Source organism: Xyrauchen texanus, chromosome 40, assembly GCF_025860055.1.
Source record: "Xyrauchen texanus isolate HMW12.3.18 chromosome 40, RBS_HiC_50CHRs, whole genome shotgun sequence".
NCBI classification, from domain to species: Eukaryota; Metazoa; Chordata; class Actinopteri; order Cypriniformes; family Catostomidae; genus Xyrauchen; species Xyrauchen texanus.
Genome location: NC_068315.1, coordinates 35673717 through 35686244, shown reverse-complemented (window position 1 = coordinate 35686244; position 12528 = coordinate 35673717). Strand labels below are relative to the sequence as shown.

Genomic DNA, 12528 nt, shown 5'->3' with positions numbered 1-12528 from the left:
AAGTTGAATGTGTGCCCCTGCCTGTTTAAGTAACAGTGTTTTCACACCTGGCTCATTTGGAGCGTTTGTTTTGGAACCTGGCATGTTTTATCCCTTGGTTCGGTTTGTTTGGGCATATATGAACACGGCAATCGCACTCGGATCCTCACCAAAACAATCGCAGGTGGTCTCGGACCGATTGCAAATGATCTCTGGAGCGGTTCACTTCTGGTGAGAAAGCAAACCGACACAATGGACCAACAAACCAAACAATATTCCAATAAAAACCATGAACATAACTGATGGATCTTTGGAGAAGACATCTGTAGGTCAGTACTTCTCTGTAATTCATCCTCAAAATGTGGAAATAGCCTTTTGGCAACCATATTAGATGTAATTGCACATTGAAACTAGGAGCTGTTTTATAATTATTGAGTTCATTTTAGTATGATTGTTTCTCTCTTTTGGATAGTGGCAGAACACGGGTAGGATGGCATTAGCAACTTTTTGACAAATAAAAAACATTTTATGTAACTTTACTCTGCTGTTTGTGTGTGTATGTGCGAGAGAGAGAGATCTGTGAGAAAGTTTCAATGGAGAAATAATGCAAAAGCAACTAATGAGAGATAAAAAATAACCATGACGGAAACAGTACAACTTATATCCATCTGAGTGAAGGATCATTTGGATTTGGAGCACAACCTCTAACTGGCGATGCTCATAGCTCATAGCTCAATAGTTGACATTTTTACAGGCATATAATTTTATCCGGTATATCAATGGATGAGCTAAATCCTAGAACAGTGAACAAACATAGTGACCAATAAGGGGACAGTTGTGATACATGATTAGAAGCCTTTATTTTGGTCACACATTATACATAATTTTTGGGGTCAGAGTGCAGGGTCAGCTATAATAGGGCACCCCTGGAGCAGATAGGGTCAAGGGCCCAACAGTGGCATCTTGGCAGTGCTGGGGCTTGAACCCCCAACCTTCTGGTCAGTAACCTAGAGCCTTAACTGCTGAGCCACCACTGTCGCTAAAGAAGGATTAAAACTCATGAAACTCACACACACACATCAGAGTTGTAGTCCACGAGACCTAGGCAGAATTTGTAGGACCGGATGGGGGGGAGGGGCTCTGTAGCACCCCCTTAAACATGGGCATTTAATTGGGGCCTCTGTAGCACCCCCCTTTTCACCTAGTCACCAACATTTGTACATATATTGTTCTCTTTAAGCTGCACAACTTTCTTAAATACAGTCATTACCGCTGCCTAACAGGAAGTCAGCCATGTTTTTATTTTTGGAAAATTGCATGCTCTGAACTTTTAAATACTCCTCCTAGGGGATTTATTTGACTGTCACCAAATTAAGGCAACATTATGCCAAGACGTTGAAGATGCTAAATTGCAAATAGATTTATGATAAATAGAACGGTGTTGCCATGGCGGGGCAATAAATGAATGGCAAATATGGGGAATAGGAAGCGTCTCATATCTTCTGCGTACATTGTGTGATTTAGATCAAAATTGAGCTGTAGGTTTGGTCTTGGGGGCTGATCACATGAATGTGGCTTTTGTGGGTCCCGGTTATAGCGCCATCACCTGGTGGCAGGAAGAGTGACACTTACAAAAGTCTTTGAAGTAGTCCTCTTAAATTTAACCAAATCACTTAAAAATGGTTTAGAATAATGTCAGGGCAGCACTGATGTCAAATTGTGAAAGGATACTTGATATCTTGAAAAGTGTTGTCTTGGCAATGGATCAAATGGCATGATCTTGTAGTGTATTCGGGTGTATTTGACAAACTCAGCCATATGTTTAATAATGCTTATGACATGAATGTGGCTAAGGTGGGTCACGGTCATAGGGCCTCCAGCTGGCAACAATAGACGTTCAAGGGTATTCCAAAACTTGCCATAATTACATATTAATTTCATTTGCCACACACATGAAAGTTGTTAGCCAGTATGTCTGAGCAGAAGGTAAGACATGCTGTCTTGTTTACTCGACCAAATGCATGTGTCCATCATGCATTGTTTTCCGAAAGCCACCAGGTGGAAATTGACCCGTGGTGCTTGGGCCTGTCATCGCTGCTTGCAGCTATATATTATTTAGAGATTGTGTAGGTTTGTTTTTGTATGATGATACTGTATTCATCTTATTTGTTCTGGTCTTGTGCAACCCTGGCACATGAGTTGAAGTCAAACGTGTGCTCATAGTGTGTTTGTGTGTTACTGTAGATTCTGCGGATCTGTACTCGCTACACACCGGAGCAGGACACCATGACATTCTCTGATGGTTTAACGCTCAACCGGACACAGATGCACAACGCCGGCTTCGGTCCGCTAACTGACCTGGTGTTCGCCTTCGCCAATCAACTGCTGCCACTAGAGATGGACGACGCAGAGACGGGACTGCTCAGTGCCATCTGCCTGCTGTGTGGAGGTACACACACACATCATTTCTGAAACAAGCTACAGTTTTACTCCTTTCAGCTAGTTAATAAAGGTGCCGTTACAACGTAGTGTGCTCTTGATGTGCGCAGATGCTGGAGATCTTGCGTGTTGCATTCATGATGATCACAGAGATGTGAAATACTTTTTGACTGTTATTAATCAAAAACGATAAATCGAGTATTCACGATTTATTCAATTTAAGAATTACTATTTTAATGTGCTTTACTTTTGACTGTGAAATTTCCTAAACAATCTAGTTTCATTCTTCCATTTCTCACAAGCACAAGAGTGTTAAAACAGAGACAGAACTGGTTTAACTTTAAACTTGAAAGAAAAATAGCATTATATATTTCTCTTTATTATGTGCTGTTATATTGATACATATACATTTTAATAATTTCAAATATCATTCTTCCTTGAGTTCAAAAATAATTTGGAAAACATGCTGTTATGTTTAACTAGATTTTCACTGTACTCCACTTGTTACATTGAGCATTTTGAAACAATGACAAATGTCCATTTTGACATTTATTCCTTAAAACATACTAGTAACTATTTTTATGTTACTATTATGTTACTTTGGGTGGTGGCCAGCATCTTTACCACTCAGCTACCCAGGCCCCAGCTACTATGTATCATTGTAGATTAAATATAAATATAAAGTGCAAACCAATGAAAATGTAATATTATAAATAAAAACGTTTATTTAATCAAAATATATTATTTTTAAATAGATTTCTATGTAATGTCTTTAAAATATTAAATCAACTTGGCTAAAATGGCTGTTTGGATGCTCATTCCTCTGCTAAAAATAAATAAATGAAACTTTTGAGCCATTTCAGAGCAAATTCATAATTATCGAGATATACAGCTCTGGAGAAAATTAAGAGACCACTGCAGCATTATCCGTTTCTCTGGATTTACTATTTATAGGTTTGTGTTTGAGTAATATTAACATTTTTGTTTTATTCTATAAAGTACTGACAACATTTCTCCTGAATTCAAAATAAAAATATTGTCATTTAGAGCATTTATTTGTAGAAAATGACAAATGGTCAAAATAACAAAAAAGATGCAGTGTTTTCAGACCTTGAATATTACAAAGAAAACAAGTATATTTAAATTATAATCAACACAATATTTTATTCAGATGTTTTAATTCAGGAAGAGTTCAGAAATCAATATTTGGTGGAATAACCCTGATTTTCAATCACAGATTTCATGAGGCTTTTTAAATAAGTTACAGTATCTAATGAATAAGTTATAGTATCTATTGAATAAGTTATAGTATCTAAAGAATAAGTACTAGTATCTAATGAATAAGTTATAGTATCTAATGAATAAGTACTACCATCTAATGAATAAGTTATAGTATCTATTGAATAAGTACTAGTATCTAATTAATAAGTTATAGTAGCTAATGAATAAGTTTACGTATCTAATGAATAAGTTATAGTATCTAATGAATAAGTACTACCATCTAATGAATAAGTTATAGTATCTATTGAATAAGTACTAGTATCTAATGAATAAGTACTATGATCTAATGAATACGTATTAGTATCTAATGAATATGTACTACCATCTAATGAATAAGTACTAGTATCTATTGAATACGTATTAGTATCTAATGAATATGTACTACCATCTAATGAATAAGTTATAGTATGTATTGAATAAGTACTAGTATCTAATGAATAAGTTATAGTATCTATTGAATAAGTACTAGTATCTAATTAATAAGTTATAGTAGCTAATGAATAAGTACTACCATCTAATGAATACGTATTAGTATCTAATGAATATGTACTACCATCTAATGAATAAGTTATAGTATGTATTGAATAAGTACTAGTATCTAATGAATAAGTTATAGTATCTAATGAATAAGTACTAGTATCTAATTAATAAGTTATAGTAGCTAATGAATAAGTACTACCATCTAATGAATACGTATTAGTATCTAATGAATATGTACTACCATCTAATGAATAAGTACTAGTATCTATTGAATAAGTACTAGTATCTAATGAATAAGTTATATTATCTATTGAATACGTATTAGTATCTAATGAATATGTACTACCATATAATGAATAAGTACTAGTATCTATTGAATAAGTACTAGTATCTAATGAATAAGTTATAGTATCTATTGAATAAGTACTAGTATCTAATGAATAAGTACTAGTATCTAATGAATATGTATTAGTATCTAATGAATATGTACTACCATCTAATGAATAAGTTATAGTATCTAATGAATAAGTACTAGTATCTATTGAATAAGTACTAGTATCTAATGAATAAGTACTAGTATCTATTGAATAAGTACTAGTATCTAATGAATAAGTACTAGTATCTATTGAATAAGTTATAGTATGTATTGAAAAAGTACCAGTATCTAATGAATATGTATTAGTATCTAATGAATATGTACTACCATCTAATGAATAAGTTATAGTATGTATTGAAAAAGTACCAGTATCTAATGAATAAGTACTAGTATCTAATGAATAAGTACTAGTATCTAATTAATAAGTTATAGTATCTAATGAATAAGTTTACGTATCTAATTAATAAGTACTAGTATCTAATTAATAAGTTATAGTATCTAATGAATAAGTTTACGTATCTAATGAATAAGTTTACGTATCTAATGAATAAGTTATAGTATCTAATGAATAAGTACTACCATCTAATGAATAAGTTATAGTATCTATTGAATAAGTACTAGTATCTAATGAATAAGTACTATGATCTAATGAATACGTATTAGTATCTAATGAATATGTACTACCATCTAATGAATAAGTACTAGTATCTATTGAATAAGTACTAGTATCTAATGAATAAGTATTAGTATCTATTGAATAAGTTATAGTATGTATTGAAAAAGTACCAGTATCTAATGAATATGTATTAGTATCTAATGAATAAGTACTAGTATCTATTGAATAAGTACTAGTATCTATTGAATAAGTACTATTATCTATTGAATAAGTATTAGTATCTAATGAATAAGTACTAGTATCTATTGAATAAGTACTAGTATCTATTGAATAAGTACTATTATCTATTGAATAAGTATTAGTATCTAATGAATAAGTACTAGTATCTATTGAATAAGTACTAGTATCTAATGAATAAGTACTAGTATCTAATGAAAAAGTTATAGTATCTATTGAATAAGTACTATTATCTAATGAATAAGTATTAATATCTAATGAATATGTACTACCATCTAATGAATAAGTTATAGTATCTATTGAATAAGTAATAGTATCTAATGAATAAGTACTAATATCTAATGAATAAGTACTAGTATCTATTGAATAAGTACTAATATCTATTGAATAAGTATTCAATCGTCAAATAATATCAAGAGGCCCAGGACTAATCAAAAGCATTTATCCTCAACATTTCTCCAGTGTAAATGAGTTGTGCTCACTTCATGTAAGTGCTGATGTTTGTGTGCAGATCGTCAGGATCTGGAGCAGGCTGATAAAGTGGACGTACTGCAGGAGCCACTGCTGGAAGCTCTGAAGATCTACGTGAGGAAGAGGAGACCTCACAAACTTCACATGTTCCCCAAGATGCTCATGAAGATCACAGATCTGAGGAGCATCAGTGCCAAGGGTAAGTGTCACTTTCAGAGAAGCGTTTGATATGGCGGCCGCTGCAGCCCTGAGGTTCACCATCTTTCTCCATCGGCTCTGTACCTTAAGCACTGGTGGACAGGGGAGCAAATGTTGCGTGTGTTTTTAGTCTGAGTCACGGGTCGGGGGGGCTCATTGTGATGACTGCATTGCAGTTAATGGCTCCCTTCCATTGTGCACACTTGAGGATGGCCGCACTCGACATTTAAAAGCATTGGTGACAAGTGACCATTGAAATTTGATATATTTCTTTTGTGCAGGCTTCAGAGTGTGTAAACTGCTCATACCTCTATAAATAACCAACCAATGACAGGCCGTCTTACATCTCCTTAGAGTGCCACATGTGGGAAGGGTGTCTTAAAACTTGAGTCGAAAATGAATTGGATGCTCCCACAAGTCAACCGTCCAATGACATTTTAAACTCGCTTGTCAAATGGAGAACAAAATGCAATTTAAAAGGTGCATTTAAAAATGACTTTTTATTGTTACATTTAATTACATTTTAACCATGAAGTAAATACATGATTTACTAATGCACAATTTAATTGCTAAATATAATTACATTTTTAAACATTAATAAAATAAACAAATGTATATGTATCTTTTTTTTGTCCATTTATAGACTGGTTTATTTATTCATGTTTTTATTTTCAGATTAATAGATTGATAATTTAATCTTCATTCTTTTGTTAATTGGCACTCCATGGCTTCCATAGAAAACAATGTTGCAAATTTCAAAATATCGAGTGTTGCCTCGATATAGTTTGTCAGTTTTTTGGTTTGCTATATATTTAAATTTGATATCTTTAATTACTCTTCAGTTTCTTGATATCTGAAATACATTTACACAAATCAAATATGAGCATTGTTACTAGCATTCATTTGAACTATTGGTATCAGGAATGGATATTTGTACTAGTCACTGTGTAAATACATTGCTAATATGTGTATTTGGAATTTTAACTAGTAACAAATGAATTATAGATATCAGTAACAGAACAGGAGTGTTCCGGGATTCAAATGGGAAAGGAGGAGGTGGGAACCGGACGAACAAAGTAATATTTTATGTCAAATTAAAACATAAAGACAAAAACATAAACACACATGGCAGCTGCGTGTGGCTCTCTCTCTCCCGAACTGCCGCATCCGGCTGATTTATCTCTCTCCTCGGCTGATAGCCCAATTTGGGGCCGGGTTTGCATAGTAATGACCCGGCGCCACCCTCCTGCTTGTCACATGACAGATCATTGTGAAATTAAATTGCAGATATAAAACATTACTGCTTTAACTAGTTGAAATTACATTTTTGATATCAAGAATGAATGTTATTATTAGTGTAAAACTAATTCCTGATATTCGATTTAGTCTTTGAACTAGTGCAAACTGAATCTTAGATATCAATAATTAATAGTCTGCACCTGATTCAATTTCAAAAGGGCTTGCGATAGTCTTTAACAAGCGGTCATTGATTTAAGTCTCACCACAGATATGTTTCAGTAAGTGATTTATTCAGTAACTACAACTGAATTGTTTTTTGATTCACTAAAAGAGTTTTGTGGTGTAGATTCAGTTGCAGTGTTGCGGTGATGCTGAATATGCAGGATATTTGATTTCAGTACAGTGTTTTCTTTGCATCGGCAGAGGAATGCATGTTCGAGAACATTAACACGGCTGAATATCAAAGAATCATGCGGTTCCCATATTTTTGTCAAAATAAGAATGTGTGTAGTTTATTTGTGGAAATGAATACCTAAAACGCATGTCTCTCTCTGTGTGTCAGGAGCGGAGCGTGTGATCACCCTGAAGATGGAGATTCCCGGCTCCATGCCTCCTCTCATCCAGGAGATGCTGGAGAACTCGGAAGGTTTGGAGAGTTCGGCGGGTGGGGTCAGCTCACGGGCCAGCTGTAGCCCCTCCCTTTCCCCGAGCCCCGCCCAGAGCAGCCCGCCCACGCAGTCGCCATGACAACCTTCGTCGCCACTCACCGACTACTGTGTGCCCTCCCGGACACACACACACACACACACACACACACCCGTACCCACTCCTCTGCCTGTGCTCCTCAGAGACTAACGGGGGTCAGTCTGGGATTTTGACGTTTTCTTCCCTTCAGATTCTTGTTCGAGAGATCAGACTGTTATTGTCCTCGTTTTCACCACTCCGTTACAAAGTCGGTTCACCCTTTGGATGAAGACCGCTGGACGAGTGAAGATCACATTAAAACAAAAAGTGCAAGAATTTCTGCACAAACTCATACAAGGAATTAAAGGATTTGACTTTTATTTTTGATTCTTGTGGCCTGGACTTCTGATTTCCTACAAAATAAAAAATATATATAAATATAGAGACAGAAACATGAACGATTGTGATTGTCTGAGAACAGAATGAATCATGGACTTAAAGATGTAAAGATGCATTCGAATTATTCTTTCTGCCTGTGAAAGGAAACGAGACATGATGATGATGATGATGATGATTTTCATGCAATTTTGAAAAGAATATTATTTACACTCACAAAATTGTGCACAGAAGATATAAAAACAGTTGCAGAAAAATCAAGCGTTTGTGTCTGTCTTCCTCTTTGTGTTTGAAGATACAAGCAAAAAAGACTCCACGAGTTTTGCTTGATATTTGACAAAACATACGGTCAACAGTAGTTTCTTTAAGACCCCATGAAATGCCTTGTGCAGTGTTCTTTCCTGTTTTAACATTTTCTATTGAAAAAGAAAGTTTCAAACACATCGATGGGCTCCTGCATCTTTCAACAGCTTTGAGTTCACATCACAGAATGACCCGTGCATTGCTCCGTTGCAGCTGATAGATGGTGGTATTGGGTGGAGGGATGTTCTCATTTTAGATAGCATTTTATTGGACAAAAACACCCCTGAGGAAAAAACACCAGTTGGTATTTTACTCCATATTCCTTAGTAGAGACTGTATATTTTTAATGCGACTGTCTGCCAAAAATGTAGGGGCTAACATGGACTAATAGCCACAAAATGTCCGTTTTGATTTAATGACATCTTTAAATAAATGTTCATTATGAAATGTTTTCTCTTTGGTCCACGTGTAGTGTTCATAAATATGGAGCCCCTTAGAGGACTGGGCAGGAATTTTTTTTCCTGAAATATTTTGCTTTCGCTCACCATAAATTTACCATGGTATTACTACAGTAAGTTACTATATGGTCTGTCAGCAAAAAAAAATTAAAAATGTGTTTAAATTGCTGCCCCCTGCACGTTTCCATTCAAATGTCCTTTTACTTACTGTTCCAGAAGGTGTGCGTCATGACGTCATTCTTAAAAAACACTGTAGCTTTAGCGAAAAAGAAATCTGCCCTTGAGCCGTTTCCATACAGAATTTTGTGTATATCGCAAATTGTAGGTGATCTTTCACGTCCCAGATGTCCCTACATTTGTGTAAAATATAGAGAGTATTGAAATTGGCCAGCATACTGTTTCATTTCACATAATTCTCTTTTTGTTTTTCTGTTCTGAAAGCTTGTGTCTGTTATCGCAATACAATAAAAAAGAAGTGTGTCTTCTCGTTGGCCAACATCCACTTCAGACACTCTGAGAACTTAAACAACCATAAATTAGGCTCACAGGCTGGACAGGGCAGAGTCACTGCTTTAGTCTTTGTTTTTAGTTTTTTTACCATCATGCCAATCGGGATTGACACAGGATTCATATAAAATGACATTTTTACTGGACATTTTGGTAAAAGGCACTGTAATTTTTACTAGCCTGGGAACATGCAGTCCATAAAAAGTCTGGAAAAACTGTCTTTGAAACTTCAGTGTTCCTCTCCATTATGCTGTTTGTTGTACGGACAAATGTGATGAAAATTATGAAGCTACATTTTGCTGTTAATGTCATTTTTCTCAACAAAAACTGTTTCCAAACTAGTTTTTCAGGACAACTGATGTGTTGACATAGGAATATGCTGTAAAATAGCATGTCAATACTTGTGAAACATTATCAATGATTTGCGTTTCCATCAGCTTTTTTTTACGTATTAAAAATCTTTTCGCAATAAATCTTAGGATGGAAATATAGTTACTGATTACATATGGGATTGGGCAACACCACTGGATGTGAATGTGTTCACACATCCCGGCATCAGACCCCAGAGGTTATAAATAGCTGTGAAGAAAAGGGAGACTTTTATTATGACAGAGACACTTTTACCAAGAGCATTTCCGCATGACACTCATTGAACATGGCTGCAGTTCAGTGGGAAGAAATATTTACATTGATATTTAACATTTCTGACAGTATGAAACACTAACGCAGAATAATGTTAATTAATTAGAGGAATATTGTAAATTATTCTTTTTTTTAGACATGTTTACTTTGATCAAAATTGCGTGAGAGAGTGCTGTAGTTTTATATAAATACAGTAATAAACATTGATGTTTCAGATCTGCTAATTGGATCACCTCTGATCGATGGTATTATACAGATAAAACACTATTTACATCATGCTAATGTACAAAAATGTAGTAGTATTATGGTACATGTGAAGAAATTCCGCAAACCTTGATATTCCAATAGTACTTTTTGATCTAATTTATCTCGCTGTATGACAGGATGTGTGTTATTGTGTGTTTGTTGGCACACCGTGTGAGCGTCAGGTGTGTGTGTTCTGGAGTCTTCTGCGGTGGAGTTCAGTGATTGTCATCACGGTACACCCAGAGTCCTCCTGAACACGCTCTACCTGCATCTCATTACAGGTTACATTGTTTTTCACGAATCCGATCAGGACCACTTACATATGTGATACATATCTGAATCATTTCATTGAACATCCGGGTCAGATTTAATGTCTTGATTTTTTAAAGGAGTTTTTTGGGTTTAATACAAGTTAAAGGTATATTTCACCCCAAAATTAAAATTCTCTCTTCATTTACTCATCCTCATGTCATCCCAGATGTGTTTGACTTACTTTCTTCTGCAGAACACAAATGAATATGTTTAGAAGAATCTCTCATGCAAGTGAAGGGTGACCAGAACTTTGAAGCTCCAAAAGAAAATAAAGGCAGAATAAAAGTAACCCACAAGTCTCCAGTGTTTAAATCAACATCTTCAAAAGTTACATGATAGGTTTGAGTAAGAAACAGATCGATATTTACATTTTTAATTTTTTTATTTTTATTTTTTTACTATTAATTCTCTTCCCTGCTCCACTTTAACTTTTACTTTCTTCTTCTGTTGTTTTTGGTGATTCACATTCTTCATGCATATGCCACCTACTGGGTAAGGAGGATAATTTATGAAAACATTTTACTTAAATATTAATCAGTTTGTCACTCACACCTATAATATTACATGACCACTGGAGTGTAATTACTGTTATGATGCCTTCATGTACTATTTGGAACGTCAACATTTTGGCACCCATTCAGTTGCATTGTATGGTCATACAGAGTTGAGATATTCTCCTAAAAATCTTCTTTTGTGTTCTGCAGAAGAAAGAAAGTCATACACATCTGGGTAACATTTTTTAGTGAACTTTAAGCTCAGTCGACAGCATCTGTGGCATAATATTGATTACCACAAAAACTAATTTTGACTCATTCCTCTTTTTCTTAAAATAAAAAAAAAAAATCTATGTTCCAGTGAGACACTTCCAATTGAAGTCAATGGGGTTTAATCTGTAAACATTAAAATACTGTTTCACAAGTATAGACACAAGACACAAACAATATGTATGCTTACATTATTTTACTGTGATAAAATCACTTACTGACCCCATGTGTGTAGAGTTCCAATTTGACAACTTCATCCCATGATGATGTAATGTCAACAAACCTAAAACCCTAGAATGACTGTAAAAATGACAATTAAACAACTTTACAGTTCAAATAATACATGGAATACACGGAAGAATTAATTTGTGCTTTTATAAAATTATAAGCTTCACATTTCTGCCTTTAAACCCTCCAAAAATGACCCCCATTGACTTCCATTGTAAGTGTCTCACTGTAACCTCAATTCTTGCTTTCTTTTTTTAAAGGATGAGTCTTAATACATTTTTGTGGTATCAACATCATTGCACAAATGCTGTCGATTGAGCTTCACTTATATTAAACCCAGAATATTCCTTCAAGGGAATTAAATAAAAGTAGGCTTCAGGAGTTCGGTTCAGCGGTTCGTTCGTTACATAAAGAGACTGGTTTCTATATTTCTCAAATCAAAATGTGAGAGCAAGAAAGTTGATGCAAATCTGAAATGGTTATATAAAACAACTATTTTGACCTTGTATATGTGATGACATTTTTCCTGCTGCGCTTTGATTTTATGTTGTTAACTGTAAAGTACAATGACACACTTGAGCCTCTTTATTAATTCATGACTTATAAATACTACATTACTCAAAAAATGGGTCTTTCTCCATAACTTCCTGATGTATTTTCATATAACCAATT

General features: G+C 34.6%; 1 protein-coding gene across 4 annotated transcripts in view; it reads left to right on the top strand.

The window, feature by feature from the left end:
- Positions 1-9816, top strand: part of LOC127633544 (retinoic acid receptor alpha-A) — a 324627-nt gene extending 314811 nt beyond the window's left edge. For all 4 annotated transcript variants that reach the window (XM_052112718.1, XM_052112719.1, XM_052112720.1 and 1 more), the window contains 3 exons: positions 2224-2428; positions 5920-6078; positions 7879-9816. In XM_052112718.1, the coding sequence (XP_051968678.1) occupies positions 2224-2428; positions 5920-6078; positions 7879-8063 (549 nt within the window). In that variant the 3' untranslated portion in view covers positions 8064-9816. The remainder of the gene's footprint in view (positions 1-2223; positions 2429-5919; positions 6079-7878) is intronic.
- Positions 9817-12528: the final 2712 nt, after the last annotated feature.